This window comes from Pelophylax lessonae (genome assembly GCF_965119305.1).
Source record: "Pelophylax lessonae genome assembly, chromosome: 2".
NCBI lineage: Eukaryota > Metazoa > Chordata > Amphibia > Anura > Ranidae > Pelophylax > Pelophylax lessonae.
In genome coordinates, this window is record NC_138769.1 from 293,086,726 (window position 1) to 293,108,110 (window position 21,385).

At 42.9% G+C, this 21,385-nt stretch overlaps 1 protein-coding gene across 1 annotated transcript in view; it reads right to left on the reverse strand.

Moving 5' to 3' along the window:
* Positions 1 to 2,092: 2,092 nt before the first annotated feature.
* The window catches only part of FRS3 (fibroblast growth factor receptor substrate 3), a 55,427-nt gene continuing 36,134 nt past the window's right edge, over positions 2,093 to 21,385 (reverse strand). Inside the window, exons 6-7 of the mRNA XM_082247620.1 lie at positions 5,727 to 5,878; positions 2,093 to 3,736 (exon numbers count right to left, since the gene is read on the reverse strand). Of these exons, the coding sequence (XP_082103746.1) occupies positions 2,744 to 3,736; positions 5,727 to 5,878 (1,145 nt within the window). The 3' untranslated portion in view covers positions 2,093 to 2,743. The remainder of the gene's footprint in view (positions 3,737 to 5,726; positions 5,879 to 21,385) is intronic.

The window sequence follows — 21,385 nt, forward strand, 5'->3', positions numbered from 1 at the left end:
ACCCTGCATTTTAGCTTGATATTCTAACTGCACACTGGCAGAAAAGGCTGCCCTTCAGAAAATAATAAAAGCTATGCACAAGGTCGTCGGCTGCAGATTAGTTCCTTTAAACTAAATTTTTAAGTCCTGTTGTATCAGTAGGGCAGGTAAAATAGCGAGTGACCCATACCACCCTGGAAACTATCTTTTCGGAATACTGCCTTGTGGCAGGAGGTTCCAGGACATTAAGGCGAGGACAAACCGTTTCAAGGAAAGCTTCTTTCCAAAAGCCATTAGGGCCTTAAATGGTAATTATTGTGCTGTGGTGTTGGCGGGGGTTCCTTTTTAAATATGCTTTTTATACAGGGGTGTATTTTTCATATATACGTATATCATGGATGCTATATGTTTATATCTGTTTTTGAGTTTTTATAGAATTGATTGCAATTTTCATTGCAATGACAAAGTATTTATCTGTTCTCAACGCACACATTGTCACAATTTAAAACCAAAGAGGCCATGAGGGACTCCGCCCACATCAGTCAATCACAGAGTTCTGTGGCAGACAGCTTGTAGTGCTAAATGAACAAGAGCGCAAGTGAGCACTCGTAGTTCATTCATTCTTCCTGCAATTTAGTAACTGCTTGGCCATATCAGAGGTACAGGCATACAGTATACTGAGGATCTGCAGGATCCTGGCATTGCATCTGTAATCTGCTGATCATGGGTGCAATGCTTTACAGGCTCTAGTGTAAAAAGTAAATAAATGCATATTTTTTTTACCTGCAAAAAAATGTGCATTATTTTTATTTATTTTTTATATAAAAAGGTAAATTTCCTTTAATTGATTTCAAAGTAGAAAACTACTTCAAGATAGTTTAAAGTGACCCAGTGACTCTGCCCCCAACTTGAACAACTGCAAGTAAATGCACAGAAAAATCTAGTGTTTTAAATGCTTATTTGAAGTATTTTTCATCAATATATTTTTTAACGTTGCTTACAATTTTCCCTATAAACTTGCTAGAACATTTGACTTATTCAGGAAAATGGCAATGCCTTAGCACAGCACCTCCATTCTGGCAAATCACAGCCCTCTCATCTGGGAGTGTTTAATCATTTACAGCACAGGGGAATAATATAGAGTATCACTTGAATAAAAACTCCAAGATAGCTCACATTCAAGATGGCTGCCTACATCAGTAGTCTTTGAATATCTACACAAGAGAGGCTTTTACGTGAAAAAAAAAATAATAAAATATGTTAAATGCACATATAATAATATAAGAAGATCTTTGTTGGAATTAGTCTAGACTAAATTCACTGTGTGTAGAGCTAAGTCGATGATATCCAAGAGTTCATGTCTAAAAAAAGAAAAAAAAGCTGTGTGTGTTTACCAGACATATGCAGAATAATTATAGGGTTGATTTACTAATACTGGAGACTGTAAAATATGGTGCAACTGTGCATGGCACCCAATCAGCTTCTAGCTTGTTCAATTAAGGTTTGGAAAAAAAAACTGGAAGCTGATTGGTTTCTTTGCAGAGCTGAACCAGATTTTGCACTCTCCAGTTTCAGTATTTCAACCCCTGACTCTTTAGTTAGGCAATAGCTCCCTGAAAAGCCTAAAATATCATTCATGCGCAGTTTACAAACTAGGCAAATACCCTTTTCCTGCCTCAGAATAACTATTTTTTCAGAAAGATATAATTACTCTTTAAATCTCTAGGTTTATAAACATTCATTCAGGATAAGGTGAAAAAATGTATAGAATAACCATCATCTATAGTGCTGTTCAGCGAGTTTAACACTGGCTATAGTCTCCATCTGTACACTATGTACATTTGGGAAACCCTAAGTGTGACCAATGAGTTATGTTAAGTAACAGTACATAGAAGGATTTCTTTTAAAATGGCACAATAATAAATTTTTGGCACTTATCATTCAAGTAAATGCAAAAATATGGGCATGGCATACAGTAAATATTCTTCAGCCTCTGAAATGTAAAGAAAAGTACTCCTGATTCCACTATTGTACACATACATGATCGCGCACACACACACATACAGTACATATATTACACTTTTCCTTTTCAAATGCTGATGAAGGCTTATTTTTCAATATAAGATTATGCAAAAAATGCAATCAAGGGGTATATACATTTCTTAGTTTGTCACATGCTAACGTCTCGATGCTCTAAAAAGAGGTACAAGCTTCAAATCAATGAAGCACGTTGGTCAAAGTAGTGACCTTAAGCATCTGATTCGGAGCAAGTGCGATTACTTAGGGCACAATATGGCATGGGATGTTTACAAAAATAAATAGAAAAATAAGTTAAATAAATTAATCAGTAAATGCAGAAAATGCAATCTACAAATGCAACAGTAATAAAAAAATAAATAAATAAAAAAAAAAAAAAAAATTAAAAATAAAAAGCACAAACATTTCACTCAACAAGAACATTTTCAGCAAGATGCCAACATGGTCGCAGTCATCAGTCAGACGTTCAGGTGGCCACAGTTGTACAGAGTAAATCTATGGAGTATCCTTGTGTAGCTTTTAACAATCCCTCCATTTTTCTCCTCTTGATAAATGAGTGTTCACATTCTGTTCAGTATTAGGTTTGCTCTGTAGAGGAACAAAACAGAACCTGCACAAACTACAGTTTAAGGAGAAGTCATATATAGGAAACAAAGAAAAGACAGGTAAGAGCCGCAGAGATGGCTTTTGTAAAAGGTCAGAGAGACAACACTAGAACCAATATCATTTACAGGGGAAGGTCTGTGCTGTTATGTCGGGTTTTTCTGGAGGTCCCATCATCCCGGGGCATAGCTCTCTGAAGGCTGGACATAGCAGCTGTCTTTTTGAGGTCAATGACAGCATAAGAGTCTGCACAACGCTGCGGATGATTTGGAGCTGGGGTACAAGTAATCTGAGGGATTGCTCTTCCTTTTCCTTCATTCTTGCCCTCCAGCTCCACCTGGATATAGTTGAGTTGCCTTTGCTCTGTACGTGGCCGTCGGAAATCAAAACTGAAGACATTAGATGGGCAGCTCCTATGTGGCTGGCAGTCTGGACGATGGTGGTGGTAACCACCACATGCAGTGGCGCTCTCAGCATTCACATAGTTTTGCACCGGGTCATCATGGTACCCATTAAGAGATGGAGTCATAGCATCTGCAGAATCTTCCTCCTCTTCATCATCATCATCATCATCATCAACAGGGTGCATGGACCTGCATTCCCAAACAGGGGGTAGAGGGGGTAGATTCTCATAGTGTAACATTGCCGTCCTACGATGTGAGCAGCTGTTGTATGGCAGACCTTCCGCTGACAACTTGAGGCCCCTATTACCAGTCCGGCTACGAAGAGCTATACTTCCTGGTGGTACTAGCCCATTGATATTCTCATATGCACACTTGTGCGAACTCCACTGATCTTTGCATTCATTGTTATTGTTATGTGGTGGTATTGGTTCTCTGTCACCAGCACAGACATGGCCCTGACAGTCCCTGTGGTGTCTACAGAAGCTGTCTCCCCTTAGAGGCATTCGTCTATAGGCTGGTGCTGGACCAAGTACAAACTTCACTTCTCCTGGTTGCAAAAAGACCTGGGGATTGCGTTCCTCAATGGAGCAACCCGAGCCAAGCATGTGCCTTGGTGGTTCATGGTATGGCGCATGTGCCTCGGGCAAAGAGTGCATGCAGTGTCGCCCACCTGTCTCCTCCTCACCACTGGCTGTATTTACATAGGTATGTGACTGGAATAAAAAAGGAAAAAAAAATAAAAGTAGATTATATTAGGTAAAAAAAACAGCAACTGTTAGACAAACTGAAAATAAAAGGCTCTGGTAGACATTAAGGGCTCCCAGCCACAAGCGCTAAATGCATCATACAATCCCCCCCCCCTACACTTCTGCTATGGTTTACAAAGGCACTGTAATCTCTGGCCTAGCAGTTCACACAACCTAACTATGATCTAATAACCCTTCAGCACCTAGCTCATGTAGGTTAACCCCTCAGCATCCAATGTATGTCTCCAGGTTATGTGCATTAACCCCTCAGCAGCCAGTTGCCAGCAGATAGGTTAATTGCACTCCTACCCTCCCATAGTGCCACCCATCACACTATGTACTCGTCTCCTGAATGTGCTATATCTGCTGTCATACCCTCTGCATCCCTCTCCTGCACATATCACCCCCACCCCACCAACGGTTCCCACTGCTCTCAGCAAAGCTTGTGAGAACAAGAAGAGATTAGCTATAGACAGGCACATCGCTGGACGGAGATTGGTCTCAGGTAAGTTTAAGGGGAATGAGGAGGGGTGATACACATACTGTACTGAAACATTTACCTTAATGCAGGAAATGCATTAGGGTAAAAAATGTTCAGGCTTTACAACCACTTTAAAGTTCTTCCTTAGTGCAGACACTACAAGATAGCATGCAATGCAAGACTGCCAATTTTGGAAAGAGTGTAGCTGCCACCTGGTGGATATCTACTCATGCACTCAAACTTTCAATTTAAGCAACAGCCTCTGTAGACTTACCAGGGAACCTTGGAAAAATAATCCCTTTTTGTTTTGCCGTACTTCACCATTAAAATTTACCATGTACGAAAGTTCAAAATAAAAAATTATGACATGCTAATTAAATGAAAAAGAAATTTAGACAAAAAATTAACAATATAAAAAAGGTGAAAGTGTTTATGAATACATTTTTCTCAAGATAGGTCCAAATAGCCCAGTCCATTAGTAAAAAAGTTTGGGAGAAATTGCCCGGAACAGTTTTACAAACAGACAGAACGTACAAAAGCAAATTTTATTATGCAGACAACTCTGGAATTCACAGGAAGGCGCAAGCAACTGGAAAAATGCTCACTTAGAACATCTTAACAGTATGTGTGGGCCAGATTTTGAAAAGTTGCTAAGTACAGTGAAAAGAATCTCAACATGAACATGTTCTGTTTCACTTTTATATTCTAGAAACAAAAGCATTGAGAAAGATGACAAATGTCAAATCGTGGGGGAGGGGACTCTTTAGGAGGCAAGTGTGCACATCATGACCTAAATCACCTGCAGGTGGCACTGTGATTCCCAAAGCTGAAGGGAGCAGTTCCAATAACCACCAACGGGTGTCTCCCAGCAGATCCCAGTTATTAGGCTCCACCTGATGCTGGCTGCTGAAAAGGTATATAACCCCTCCCTTGATTTGCAATAGTGCTTTGGTGTTTTGTCCTAGACACATCTGCTTGCTGATTATCCTGATCCCTGCCATATTCTGTACCTTGCATCTAGTTCCCTTTATCCGGTTACTCCATTTTTGCTCCCCTTGATTCCTAGTCCCAGTCATGCCCGGTTTATTTGTATATAGTGTATTATAGTTAAGTTTTTCTTTACGGTCACGTTTATTTTTCCCTTTTGCTTTGCTTCTGGTTTGTTGGTGTTGAGTAGATGTTGTGTGCATTAATAAACTTTATTTTAATCATACCCAGTCTGATTTTAGTTTCCTAATAACAACTTCACTGAACTGGTCATCCCTGCTGCCACTGGATAATTGTATTCAGTATACCTTACAGTGTCATAATTTAAAAATTATGCTGGGCATACTTGCACATTATGGCAAAAGCCCATCAACCATGTCAACTTTAGTTCTGTTTAAATTTGTGCAGATTTCTTTTTTCTATTCAGCATGTTTAGTTCTAAATACAGGCTTGAAATACAAGTATACGGTTTTAAAAAATTAATGGTACCTGGTCATCTGGTGTAATCAAGCCATGTGCAGATTCTTCTCCAACCGAAGGGTGTCTGAGATTTCCCATTGATGGGTGGCGTACAGATGGGTAAGATGGTCCATCTCGAGGAAAATGTTGAAACCCATTGGGAAAACCTGTGTATCCTAAAGCTTCAGTTAAAAATATAATAAATGAAAAATCATCAAAAGAGTGCAAAGTTTTATGTTAAATTTCAATTTATGTTCAGTAAAAAAATATTTAATATTTAATTTATAAAAAGTAAGCAACTGGGTAAGTATGAAACATTACATACTATATAAATATTTATGTGGGGGTGCTAAATGAGAAGGCCTGCTAATTATACAGTGGTATTAAACCATACACATTCTCATGGCAGCAAATCGGGTAATAGCAAGAGCTTGGAAGACCCTGACTGTTCCAAGTCTCTCGGGTGCTTTAAAACAATTACAGTACTGTGAAAAACACAAGAACCATTGACTGAATCCTGTATGCCACCGTCTTTCGACAGAGTCACTGCTTTTGTAAGAGGGTGGTATTGAGAACTTTTTCTCCCTACTCTTTCCCTCTTACTTCCTCCTCCCCCAATCAGCTCTTGCTGAGGGCAAGAGGTTCTTGTACTGGGCTGGAGGTGCAATCTGAGCCTTTTTTTCTCCCATCTTAGGTTGCATAATATACGGCTTCCTTCACCTCCCAGAACACATCTTCTACCCAAACATTCCTTCGTATGGACTCTGTATTTGTGTTTGCTAAATAAAGAATTTTAAAAAATATAGATATTACTCCTTTTTGGTATCTCTTGTCTCAACGCCCTGCTCCACTTCTGCATTATTTGTGTAATGCGTTGTGCCAGATGTAATTGCAGATACCAAAAGAAATACTAGTTAGGTAACAAGTACTTAGCTTGTAATATCGCAAATGATGGAAGGCATCCATTAAATATTAGATCACTCAGCTTTTTGATGTCCCTAAGCACCCAAATGACTGGCTCTGAGACCAGAAACAACTGAGGAAGGTTGGGGTTGTTCCACAGCAGAAGATGAGGTGATCATGAGCAGGAGACCTCAGGATTAAGCACCCCAAGCCTTTTTCCATGCCCTAACCATAGCCCTCATGGTTCCACAGTAAGAGTGTATGGGGCGCGGCAACCCCTAAAAAAGGAGTAATTGCAGTGCCTCCCAGGACCAAGCACCATAGCCTCCCCCATCATTGAGGCATTCCCTTTATCCAGTCAGAGCCAGTTGTGAGCGTGTACAAGCTACCCGGCTAGGAAATATTGAAGTTGGGGAGGATTAGGTCTCTGATAGCTACCGGCTGCTTTAGTTGCGAGGCCAAGTCTAGGAGGTTTATTATTCCACAGAAAGAAGGAGATGTTTGCATCCAATTGTCTGAATAGAGACAGGAGGATCAAAACAGGTGCATTTCTAAGAATGTACAAAAAGACATGAAGCACTCATCTTAAGTAGATTAATCTTTTCCATAAGTGAGAAGGGCAGGGATACCAAGACTCAAATCTGGATTTTGCCAACTTAAAAAGAGGGGTTAAATTCAATGGGATAAAGTCGGCCTAATCATTACTGAACTGCTCCCCCAAGTACTTAATTAGGGTCACCCACTGGAGAGGAGGGCAACATCACAAACTACCTGTAGCATTGGATCAATCGAAGTAATCTTTCAGTTGACTTTCTGCCCCGAGAAGCAAGAAAAAGTATCTAATATGGTCAAGGTAGTATGCAAAGAAAGATCAGCTACTTAAGCAAAAATTAGCATTATCCGTCGATGACCTGCTCCTTTTTTTTTTTTTTTACAAGACCCTGATCTCCCAATCAACATTGATTATTTGTAATCCTCATGCTGCTAGCTTTAGTAAATAAATAAAAGTATATCACATTTACTGGTTTTAAACTTTTTTTTTTTTTTCTTCATTTCTTCAGTTACTTACTGGTTTCTTGCCTAGACAAATGATGTCATACATCTCAGGAGTCTTCAGGAGGGAAGGCGTGTTTGTCAGCAAAGCACACTCTCCTGCATGCATACTTGAGCTAAGGGCAGATGGATTTCCGGAAGTAAATGCTATATGAATAATCTGCTCTTATTCAAGATGGCCATGGCCAGAAATTCTAAGGGGTTGGTTTTCAAAGTAATTTCTCAACAAAATAAAAGCACAGAGACCAGGATGGATGGGTGAGTTTGCTTTGAATATTTAAAATTAATTAAAATAGTGTTTTTGGTTTGTGGTACTTAAATGCAGTGAAGATCCACTTTAAGTCCTTTTACTGAAGGGTTAGTTTGAAGAGCCACAGTTATAGGCTCCATCATCAAGGCAACAATTGTGGGAGACAAGGGACAGCCCTGTCGTGTACCTCATTACACCACAAAGGGGGCTGGGTACCACATTTCCAAACTTAATTGATGCTTTAGTGCAGGCCTCGACAAATCCCGGGCGCCAGGTCGCATTTGCGACTAGAATTAGCGACCTGGCGCCTGGGGTGCCCTGCAGGAGGTGTCCCGTCCCTTTTGCGCCCCCCACCTCCTCTTCGAGATCACGGACTTCCGCGCCGTCCAAAAATTGAGTCCCCGGCTTTTCGGCCTTCTTCTGTGAGATGAGAAGCTAGGGGAACTGGCGCCCTCTTGTGGTGGCCGGGAGTAATGCATGTTCTCAAAGCCTTCCCTTCTCCTTCCAAAGAGGAGAAGAGAGGGAAGTTTTTTAAGGCTTCATCTCTCTGTCCAGTTACCTTTGCTTAAAGGTAAGTGGACAGGGAGTGTGGTTTATTATTATTCATTTATTTTTTAAATGTAAAAAAAATAAATGATAATTTTTTCTTTTTTTTTTTAAAATATATATATTTCTCTTTTTTTTTTTTTTTCCTCATCGCCGTGCCACAGCCGAAGGCCCCTTTCACACGGGCTGTCTGATCAGGTCCGCCTGTCAGTTTTTCAGGCAGACCTGATCGGACCGTTCAGTCTCCTCTATGGAGTGGTAATCTGCCGCCATCTGACTCTGCCCGCCAAAAACAGACGGATGGTGGTTCTATTTTCTATCCATCCCGTGGATCCGATCAGATGGCATCGGATGGAAAGAGACAGACAGTCTGTTTCCATCCAATTGCGCTATAGAGGAGAGTGGGGTTCTAGTCGTATTTATGTGTAAATTTAGTATCCGTTTTATTAAATAAAGCTTGGTTGTTAGTTAAAAAAAAAAAAAAAAAAACTGGCTCCTAACTTTTTTAACTGGCTCCTAGATTTCAGGCAAATTTGTCAAGCCCTGCTTTAGTGCATCTATATAGGATGTCTACCCGCTTCAGGAAAGAGGGACTAAATCCCAAATGTTCCAGTATCGCGCACATGGAGGCCCAATCTATCGAATCAAAAACCTTTGAAACCGAGGGTCACTACCAACCTCCTACCCATATTGGAATAAGAGGCTTGAATATTGGTGAAAAGCCAGCAGATATTAATACCCATGCAATTTAAAGGAATAAAGCTGTTTTGATACATAATGTAAACCTGTCCTCCAAGAAACAAGTAAAAGGCATATTATAGGGTGAGAAATGTACAGGTGCAGTGCAACAAAATTTGAATATCATCAAAAAGTTTGCTTTTTCAGAAATTCATAAAGTGAAACTCGTATATTATATAGATTCATTACACACAAGATTGAAATATTTCAAGCATTTCTTTCTTTTAAATTTTGACGATTATGGCTTACAGTTAGTGAAAACCCAAAATTCAGTATCTCAGAAAAATTAGATTACATAGGACCAATAACAAAAAGGATTTTTAATACAGAAATGTTGGCTTACTGAAAAGTATGTCCATGTACATTATAGTATGCAGTCAATACTTAGTCATGGCTCTTTTTGCATGAATTACTGTATCAATGCCGCATGGCATGGAGGCGATCAGCCCGTGGCACTGCTGAGGTGTTATAGAAGCCCAGGTTGCTTTGATATCAGTCTTCAGCTCGTCTGAATGGTTTGGTCTGGTGTCTCATCTTCCGCTTGACAATACCCCACAGATTCGCTATGAGGTTTAGGTCAGGCGAGTTTGCTGGCCAATAAAGCACAGTGATACCATGATCATTAAACCATGCACTGGTACTTTTGGCAGTGTGGACAGGTGCCAAGTCCTGCTGGAAAATGAAATCAGCATCTCCATAAAGCTGGTCAGCAGAGGGAAGCATGAAATGCTCTAGAATTACCAGGTAGAGGGCTCCGCTGCCTTTGAACTTGATAAAGCCCAGTGCACCAACACCAGCAGATGACATGGCTCCCCAAATCATCACTGACTGTGGAAACTTTACACTAGACCTCATACAACTTGGATTTTGTACCTCTCCACTCCTCCCCCAGACTCTGGAACCTTGATTTCCAAATGAAATGCAAAATGTACTTAAATCCGAAAAGAGGACTTTGGACTACTGAGCAACAATTGAATCTTTTTTTCTCTCCTTAGCCCAGGAAAGACACTTCGGACGTTGTCTCTGGTTCAGGAGTGAACACGATTCAACCCAATGGTATGAACGTGGACATTGATCTAAACTGTTTCATTTCTAATTACTGAATATAATCATTGCTATTAAGAACCCATATTTTTATATACACATTTCATATACATATTTTATACACCTATTTTTCATTATTCTATTTTTTATTAGAATAAATATATACCCACATTTTATTTTTACTTTATTCTATTTTTTTTAATATATTTTTTAATTTTAAACATAAAATATCTGATCCCAATTTATAAATATAAATTTTAGGAATGTTGTATTTATAAGAATGTTGCAACTACATGAAATTTGAATTTTTAGTGTATGTATTTATATATCCAATATTTATATATCGCCTATTTTGCACAAATCCTAATTGGGTAGATTGGCATTTTTGCCCTAAACCCTAGGAATGAGGTTGAGAGCAGCATTTATAACAAACAACCACTAGAGGGCCACTTGCCATATTAGTAGAGTGCCTATTCAACCATATACAATACATGGATTTTTATACCAGTAACCAAAAGGTTAAATTAATCAATTTTTATATATACAGTACAGACCAAAAGTTTGGACACACCTTCTCATTCAAAGAATTTTCTTTATTTTCATGACTATGAAAATTGTAGAGTCACACTTCAAGGAGGTAGTCACCTGAAATGGTTTTCACTTCACAGGTGTGCCCTGTCAGGTTTAATAAGTGTGATTTCTTGCCTTATAAATGGGGTTGGGACCATCAGTTGTGTTGTGCAGAAGTCAGGTGGATACACAGCTGATAGTCCTACTGAATAGACTGTTAGAATTTGTATTATGGCAAGAAAAAAGCAGCTAAGTACAGGAAAACGAGTGGCCATCATTACTTTAAGAAATGAAGGTCAGTCAGTCCGAAAAATTGGGAAAACTTTGAAAGTGTCCCCAAGTGCAGTCACAAAAACCATCAAGCGCTACAAAGAAACTGGCTCACATGCGGACCGCCCCAGGAAAGGAAGACAAAGAGTCACCTCTGCTGCAAAGGATAAGTTCATCCGAGTCACCAGCCTCAGAAATCGCAGGTTAACAGCAGCTCAGATTAGAGACCAGGTCAATGGCACACGGAGTTCTAGCAGCAGACACATCTCTAGAACAACTGTTAAGAGGAGACTGTGTGAATCAGGCCTTCATGGTAGAATATCTGCTAGGAAACCACTGCTAAAGAAAGGCAAAAAGCAGAAGAGACTTGTTTGGGCTAAAGAACACAAGGAATGGACATTAGACCAGTGGAAATCTGTGCTTTGGTCTGAGGAGTCCAAATTTGAGATCTTTGGTTCCAACCACCGTGTCTTTGTGCGACACAGAAAAGGTGAACGGATGGACTCTACATGCCTGGTTCCCCCTGTGAAGCATGGAGGAGGAGGTGTAATGTGTGGGGGTGCTTTGCTGGTGACACTGTTGGGGATTCATTCAAAATTGAAGGCATACTGAACCAGCATGGCTACCACAGCATCTTGCAGCGGCATGCTATTCCATCCGGTTTGCGTTTAGTTGGACCATCATTTATTTTTCAAACAGGACAATGACCCCAAACACACCTCCAGGCTGTGTAAGGGCTATTTGACCAAGAAGGAAAGTGATGGGGTGCTGTGCCAAATGACCTTGCCTCCACAGTCACTGGACCTGAACCCAATCGAGATGGTTGGGGTGAGCTGGACCGCAGAGTGAAGGCAAAAGGGCCAACAAGTGCTAAACATCTCTGGGAACTCCTTCAAGACTGTTGGAAGACCATTTCAGGAGACTACCTCTTGAAGTGTGACTCTACAATTTTCATAGTCATGAAAATAAAGAAAGCTTTTTGAATGAGAAGGTGTGTCCAAACTTTTGGTCTGTACTATATATATATATATATATATATATATATATATATATATATATATATATATATATATATATATATATATATATATATATATTACATATACATACATACATACATACATGTATATACATACATACATACATACATACATATACCATATGACCACTAGATGGCATTAGGGTGTATGTATATGGCCAGTACGAGATAAATATTAAGCACTCTGCAAACACGATTGGCCAAACCGCCTGCTCCGGTGATATATAAATAAGGAAGTGATCCCTGATGACGTCAGACGTATGCTGACGAAATGAGTCGGGTCCCGAGGTACGTCCTTACGTCACATCCGGCCTTTGGAACGCAACCTGGAACGCGGAAAAGCGTCTCCACGATCCGGCCGGCTGTGCTATACTCAAATGTAATGTGACTTTTTGCAAATAAATTAAATTAGTCTACTAAATGCTACACTATGAGCCTCCCTGCCTCTCTTATATTCATATGCTGAGACCACACGCCACCAACGAGTTAGAAGAGTGGAAGCTAGAGGAACCCATATACAATCCCCACATCGTGCTCTCTACAGAGGGATTACAGCGGAGCCTCCCATAGGACAACTCCCTACTCCAGAGGAAAGCACCCCCTGATGTATCGTGCCATATAGAGGGACCTCCGGAAGTTGCCTTACTGGGACCACTTACCTACACTAGACCCCAAGGGGTCATCTCGTAAGTGGGCTGAAAACACGGTGGAGGATACTCACGCATAAAAATCCCACTAGAGCCTACACTTTAGTGCTTATGGTCACTGAATTATTGTCTGTTTGGTCACTATGTCAAGCACAAGAGCACTTTTTGGATTATTCCAGAGGAATTGACACTTTTGAAGCACGATTCACTTTATAAGACTTGTTTTGATTATCGCTCTATGCACAAAGGACTTATATAGGAGTCTGGAGCAACTCACGCTGTGCACAGTCACTTATTATATGCATAATTTTTTGCCATTTATAAGCACAATTGGTGTTAAATTTATTAAGCAATTAATAGATTTATATATTTACTTTATATACATTTATATTACTTTGGGGAAGTATTTTTACACAAGCTTTTGAGCACTGTCTATCGTTTTGCTCTGGTTCAGGAGTGGCTTGACACAAGGAATGCAACAGTTGTAGCCCATGCTCTGGATACATCTGTTTGTGGTGGCACTTGAAGAACTGGCAGCTGTAGTTCACTCCTTGTGAATCTCCCCCAAATTCTTAAATGGCCTTTACTTCACAATCCTCCCAAGACTGCAGTTATCCCTGTTGCTTGTGCACCTTTTTCTACCACACTTTTTCCTTCCACTCAACTTTCCATTAATATGCTTGGATACAGCACTCTGAACAGCCACCTTCTTTAGAAATTACCTTTTGTGACTTACCCTCCTTGTGGAGGGTGTCAATAACTGTCTCCTGGACAACTGTCAAGTCAGCAGTCTTCTCCATGATTGTGTAACGTACTGAACCAGACTGAGAGACACTTTAAAGGCTCAGGAAACCTTAACAGGTGTTTTGAGTTAATTAGCCGATTATAGAGTGTGACACCAAGAGTCTACAATATTAAAAATTTTTCACAATATTCTAATTTTCTGAGATACTGAATTTTGGGTTTTCACTAATTGAAGCCATAATCATCAAAATTAATAGAAAGAAATGTTTGAAATATATCACACTGTGTGTAATGAATCTATATAATATACGAGTTTCAGTTTTTGAATGGAATTACTGAAATAAACTTCTTGATGACATTCTAATTCTTTGAGATGTATGTGATCTACAATGTGAATGAAGGGGAGTAGGGTGTGTGGGATAGTTAGGGATAGGAGGGAGGGATAGATTGGAGGGGGAGCTTTTCGGAAAATAACTAAAAAATATTGTTGGGGGAGGGGGGTGTTAAAAAGAAAATAAAAAAAGGAGGGGGAAGGGGGTCTGTTCTCTAGGGGGTCCCAGGGAAATCCTATCCCCTAGAATACCCTCACTGGCCTTGGTTTGATCTTCAACTGCCATGATGCTGATGATGTGATCAGTTAGGACACCAGCTATTTGATGGTTTGACAGTTTTGTTGAGAGCACAGCCAATGTGACAGTTCTATTCCTGTCATGTGCTGAGAACGTAATTGTTTACCGAAACTTTTAAATCAACGGGTTTAGTTCCACTTTACCTCACCATGTTTAGACAAAGCAGGAGGCATGGCAGCGATTGCCGCTGCCCTTCCGTGATCGTTCGGGAAACCGAGAGAAGACCCGCCTGCTTATGTAAACAAAGCAGGCAGATCTTCTGTTAGACAGGCAGGGAAAGATCAAGTCAGCTAAGCTAAGCTGAAACTGCGATCTCTCTGTGCCTGTCACAGAACCACCCCCTCCCCCACACCCAGTCAGTAAGCATATTAGGCATACATTTAACCCCTTTGATCACCCCCAGTATTGACCCCTTTCCTGCCAGTGTCATTTACACAGTAACAGTGCATATTATTTAGCACTGATTACTGTATTAGTGTCACTGGTCCCCAAAAAGTGTCAAAAATGTCAGTTAGGGGTCCGATCTGTCCGCTGCAATGTCGCGGTCCCACTAAAAATTGCAGATCGCCGCCATTACTAATAAAAAATAAAAATAAATAAGAAGTCCAAAAATCTATCCCGTAGTTTGTAAACGCTATAATTTTGCGCAAACCAATTAAAATGCGCTTTTTGGGATTTTTTTTTTACCAAAAATATGTAGCGGAATACAAAATTGGCCTAAACTGATAACAAAAAATTAATTTTTTTTTTTTAATTGGGAATATTTTATAGCAGAAAGTAAAAATTATGGCTTTTTTTCAAAATTGTCACTTTTTTTGTTTATAGCGCAAAATCTAAAAACCGCAGAGGTGATTAAATACCACCAAAAGAAAGCTCTATTTGTGGGGAAAAAAAAAGGACATCAATTGTATTTGGGTACAGCGTCGCACGACCACGCAATTTTCCGTTAAAGTAACACAGTCCCGAATCACAAAAAATGGCCTGGTCATTAAGGGGGTAAAACCTTCCGGGGCTGATGTGGTTAAGCAATCCCAACAAGTAGAAGGTCCAAAATGAGGGCACTAGGTCTTCAAGGTGCTGCATTATGCCACTGAGGGCGGCACTTACTTGATTTCAGAAAAAGAATATGGCAACTTTAAGCTTACCTTCATAATAAAAATTGCAATTTACAAAGTGTAAGCCTGAGAAACAAACAATAATACAGTTCCTAAGGTATTTTAGCCGTATATTAATGTAATTAAATTTAAGGGTCCTTTGCCATTCAGCGGGACGCTGTTTATCTGAAACGCACCCATTTTTTCCTGCAACTTGTAAAGGACCCATGTTAGGTTTATATGTAAACGGGACGCGCATCTGTTTGCATGCTTTTACCTACAATCCATCACCCTTAGGTCTGAAAACACTGCAAGGAATTCAGACCTTTTACATTTATATCTGTTAGCCCATAAACATTCAGTTTTCGTTTAGATCCACCTGAAAACTGACAGGTGGATCTGATCTGAGCATTTGTCTGAAAGTACTTTTACTTTTCCACTGGAGAACAAGGAAAGGGGAGGGGGTTGGGGGCAAATTTTATTTTAATTATCCCTACCCACTAAAAGGCCACAGAGAAGAAGCAAGAGACCCATGTGGTCGATAAAACATCAGTGTGAGCTACCTTATCTAGGTCAAGATTGAAAGCATAATTGGTGGACAACTATAAAAAACACTGTATTTTTGCAAGACCTTAGTGTAAAATCCTTTTCTCTGAAGTCCATTGACAGACGCAGCTCTTATGCTTCTTATACCATAGGGTTATGCTGCCCCCTACAGGAGAAGTACTATGCAGGAAAAAATTCACTGACACGCCTACAGGGGCTGTCCTTCACGGCATAACCCCACAGACACTCTGCCACAAGCCAGTTTTGTAGAAAACAGTGAAAAAGATACAAACCCTCCCCATAACAGAGGGGCAGGTGCTGCATCTGTCAATGGACTTCAGAGAAAAGGATTTTACAGCAAGTTCTTACAAAAATCCAGTTTTCTCGATCGTCCATTGACAGACACAGCTCTTATGCTTCTTATACCATAGGGACATCCCAAAGCAGTGTAGGCATAAGGGGTGGGAAGACAGCAACCAAGAAAAAAAAAGTACCGTTTTTCTAAAGGCTAAACATAGCCAACTGGGTAACAAAGCTCAACCAGGAACCACAGGAGCGTACCCATAGAAAGCAAATATAAACCCCTAAAAGAGAAAAACAAGTCTCTTTAAACAGCAGCCTGCAAAACCTTGCGGCCAAAGGATGCATCCGAAGATGCCAACAAATCTACCGAAGATGCCAACAAATCTACCCATAAATCTACCTTTATGAGGAAAAACCCAAAAGGCACTCAGCACTCTGGTAGGACGCGCTGTCACAGGGAAAGGAGAAACCTGACCCTTCAATGAATAAGCCTGTACAACCGTCTGCCAAATCCATCTGGATATAGTCGCAGCAGATGCAGCCAAACCCTTATGAGATCTCTCAGTAAGGACAAAAAAGGGTCTGATTTCCTAAAGGACTCCCTGGCCAACCGGTAAACCCTGATCGCCCGAACCACATCCAGAGAGTGCAAGGCAATTTCCTTGGGATGCTTAGGCCTAGGACAGAGTGAAGGCAAAACAATGTCTGCATTGAAATGGAAATCAGACACCACTGCAGGAAGAAAAAACGGATTAGGTCGGAGAACCACTATCTCTGTGGATGACCAAATAAGGTAAAACGACAGGAAAGCACCGCCAACTCAGATACTCATAAAAGCCACCAAAAAAGCAACCTTCTGATATAACAAAGGCAGAGATATGTCCCTATACTCTCAAAAAATGTCCCTATATTCTCAAAAAGAGGCTTTTGAAGAATAGACAAAACCAAAGTCAAATTCCACGGAAGCAAGGGGGGTAGTCTCGGAGGAGCCATATGACACACCCCTTGAAGAAAAGTGCAAATCAAGGTATTAGCAGCCAACGGGCATTAAAGTACATCACCAAAGCCGACACTTGGCCCTTGATCATGCCCAAGGCCAACTGCTCAACTCCCTTCTGCAAGCCAAGACCCTAGCCACTAAAAAAAAGGCAAGGGTGCAATTTTGCGATTCATACCATGAAATATACATCTTCCACATGCGATGATAAATCTTTCTGGAAGTCGCTGTTCTAGCCCTCAGCAGGGTAGGAAGCACAGACTCAGAGAGATCGCAATCTCCCAGCACCTGGCCTTCAACAGCCACGACATTAAAGTCCGTGACCGTAAAGCAGGGTGGAGAATCGACCCCTGAGACAGCAGGTCCTCCCTCAAAGGCAACCACCAGGGAGGCACAACGACCATCTTTACCAGGTCTGCATACCAAAACAGACAAGGCCAGCCTGCAGGCACAAGAATCCCCAGAACATTTTCCACCGCCATCCTGTGGAGAAACATCGACATCAGCTGTATCGAAGAGAAGGCATAAATCAGCCAATACTGGCTCCAAGGAGCTACCGATGCATCCGTAGCATCGGCCAGAAGAGCTCGAGCTCTGGCCATGAACCTTTGCACCTCTTTGTGTAGCCGAGGCGCAAAAAAGGTCGACCTCTGCGGTCCCCCAACAGACACACAGGAGACGAAATTCCTCTGGATGAATGGACCATGCCCTGTGATCCAGAACCTGACGAGTCAGGTAATCTGCTTGCCAATTCTCCACTCCCGGAATGTGAACTGCGGAGAGAGCCGGAACCTATCCTTCCGCCCACATCAGAATCTCGGCCACCTCCTGGGCCACCCGGGCACTCTTTGTGCCGCTTTGATGTAGGCCACAGCCGTGGCATTGTCTGATTGGATCCGAACCGGGAGACCGAGCAGTCGATTTGTCCATAGTACCAGAAAATCGATCGGTAAAGAAGACTCCTCAGTCGACCAGACTCCCCTGGGCACAGGGGTCGTCCAGCATACTGCCCCAGCCCAACAGGCTGGTATCCTTTGTGACCACCGTCCACAGCAGTGGTAGAAAGGATTTGCCCTGATTCCAGGCAGGCGACTAAAGCCACCAAGAGATCGTTGACCTTGTGAAGCGGCTCAAACTGTAGACCCTTAGTCCACTTGAGAAGGATCTCCTTTTGCAGAGGCCTGGAATGAAACTGAGCGAATGGGACAGCCTCGAAGGTCGACCCCATCAGACTCAGGGCTCTAATGCATGTCCGTAGAGAAGAGAGATTGATTTCCAGCAGCAAATTGGATCTCTTCCTGCAACATCTGAAGTTTGTCCCCAGGAAGAAAAACCCTCGCCATGGAGGAGTCCAGAGTTAGTCCCAGGTAATCCAGTCGCACCGACGGGGTCAGTGCAGATTATTTGAAGTTGATGATCAACCTGAACTCTTGAAGGGTCTGAACCGTGATTAACAGATCACCCAACAAGGCTGGGTGAGAGTTCCTAGGATCGCAATCCCTCATTTGCGCAGCAACGCCAACACTGGGGCTAAAACCTTGGTGAAGACACTGGGAGCGGAGACGAGACCAAAAGGTAATGCTGCAAACTGAAACTGTTCCTCCGCCACCGCAAAACAGAGATACCTCTGGTGTCCCCCATATATAGGGATGTACAGATATGCATCTTTGATGTCAATGGAGGCTAAAAAATCCCCCTGATGTAAAGACGCTACTACCGACCGAATGGATTCCATCTGAAACTACTGCACCCGCACAAAATTAGGACACACCTTGCCCTCTTTCCTGGTCACCGTGAATAGGTTTCAATAAAAACCTCAAAATCAGTCCTGCAAGGGATCTGACACAATCACTTCTTGATCAAGGAGGTCCTGCACTGCCTCCCTGAGATCCTGCAAGCGATATGGAGACAGACGAAGATGTGAGGGAAAGAATTGGTCTGCCGGCCGTGACTGAAATTTGAACTTGTACTCGGAACAAAACGGTTTGTGAACCCATTTGTCCCGGATCAAGGACATCCAGGGCTCATGAAAAAAAAACGCAGTCATCCCCCCACCCCAGAAAACAGGCGAGGGCGCCCCCCATGCAGAAGAGGATTTTGTCTGCCGAACTGGACTGACTCGTCTTGGGCTTACCCGACCAAGCCTTTTTGCTCCCTCCAGAGGCCTTGAACACTTTACCTCTCTTCTGTCCCTGAGACACGAAAAAAACACCTTTGGAGGATTGGGGAAGAAGAGTACTCTTACCCCCTCCGAGGAGTCTCCAAACAATCGCTCGCCCAGAAAGGGGAGATCTGTTAAGGCCTTCTGAAAGCCTGGTCAGCTGACCAGCTCTTAAGCCACACCATGCGGCGTATGGCAATCCCTACCGCTGACCCTCTGGCAATCAGAGGGGCCGCATCCAAGGACGCATCACACAGAAACACCAGGGCCTGGGCCATCTGGTCCGCGAGTCCAATCAAGGTCGGGGAACTATCTCAGCGTTCAAGTTACCCCTAAGCACTTTAACTCATACCGTTACCATCTGTGAAACCAGAACGGACACCAAGATCGGTTTTTGTACCGAACCTACCAAAACATGGAGGTGGCAGGAAAGGGATTCCACCCGTCTGTCCACCAGGTCCTTGAAGGCCGGGGAATCTTCCACGGGTACCACAGTCGATTTATTAAACCTGGAAACAGGTTGGTCCACCCTAAGTGGCACCGGCCAGCGGTTTGAGACAGAGTCAGCAAAGGGATAACCGCGTTTAAAGCGCTTAGGCACCCCGCCATTGTCCATTCACAATATCGTGAAAGGCCTCGGGACAAGGAAACACCTGACAAGATTTCTGGGCTTTGCCGGAGCCAAAACTACCCGCGTTCCTGACTGTGTGGGCTCATCAGTCAATTGTAAAGTTTCCCTTACTGAACAAATCAGTGCTTCCACCATAGTGCATTCCCAACGCTGTGGCTGAGGACAGGTCCTCTTCACCATCCAAATGTGAGAACAGGGATCCTTCAGGGAGGGGGTTGTCCGTGGTGACCAGATCAGTCTATGAGTCAGAAGACAGAAAAGGCAGCGGCCGTTTTTGGTTAGCAACAGGTTTCATGACAAGATCAACCATTGATGCCAGACTTTCCAATGCTGCAGAAAAAAACACTATGGACTGCGAGCCAGACATACCGGCAGTGGCACTGAGGCAGTCTGATGGAGAATTTAACCCCTGGGACTCCATTTTGCAATGTGACAAAAAAATGTGCACTGCCCCTTTAAATTCGCGGCCCGCACCGCCCGATCGCGCTGTACTCGGAGTTACCCTTTAAACAGCAGCAGGTAGCCGAGTGCGCAGGGAATGCCCAGAAATGACCCCCTTACTGTATCACCTCACAGAGGAACCAGTAACATCTGCAGAATGGAGAACTGAGCACAGGAAGTGACATCAATCCACAAGAGGCCGAACTTCTGTGTGGCTCCATGCTACAAAAAAATGGCGCCAATACAACTGCATGTGAAGTAGGGAATCGACCGATTATCGGCAACACAGATATATCGAGGGCCAATATGCACTTTCCCCGATATATCGGAATCGGCCCCGGAAGTTACCAATATTGCCAATATTGTGCGCGTCGCACATGTGACGTCATTCTCCGGCGCGCTGCACACGTTTTGCCTTCTAAGACCGCCTGCCACGCCATTCTCCGGTGCATTGCACACATTCTGCCTTCTAAGGCTGCCTCCCACGCCTTGGAAAGCCTTGTGTGCCGCCAGCTGCAGTCCGGTCACGGTGCCAGCCAGTCACACACAGGCCCTGGCCTCAACCACCCACCCACCAGGGTGCCATCCAGCCAGCCACAGCAGGGTGCCAGCAAACGACCCACAACAGGGTTCCAGCAAGCCAGCCACCCACAACAGGCCAGGGTGAGTGACACCAAGCCAGCCACCCACAACAGGGTGACACCAAGCCAGCCAGCCACCACAGTGTTCCAGCAAGCCAGCCACCCACAAGAGGCCAGGGTGAGTGACACCAAGCCAGCCACCCACAACAGGGTGACACCAAGCCAGCCACGCAAATCAGGGTGACACCAAGCCAGCCACTCACCACAGGGTGACACCAAGCCAGCCACCCACCACAGAGTGACACCAAGCCAGCCACCCACCACAGTATTCCAGCAAGCCAGCCAACCACAACAGGGTGACGCCAAGCCAGCCACCCACAACAGGGTGATGCCAAGCCACCCACACTGCCAGGCGTCAGCCACCGACCCACAACAGGGTGCATCCAGCCACCCACACTGCCAGGCGTTAGCCAGCCACCCCACAACAGGGTGCAAGCAAGCC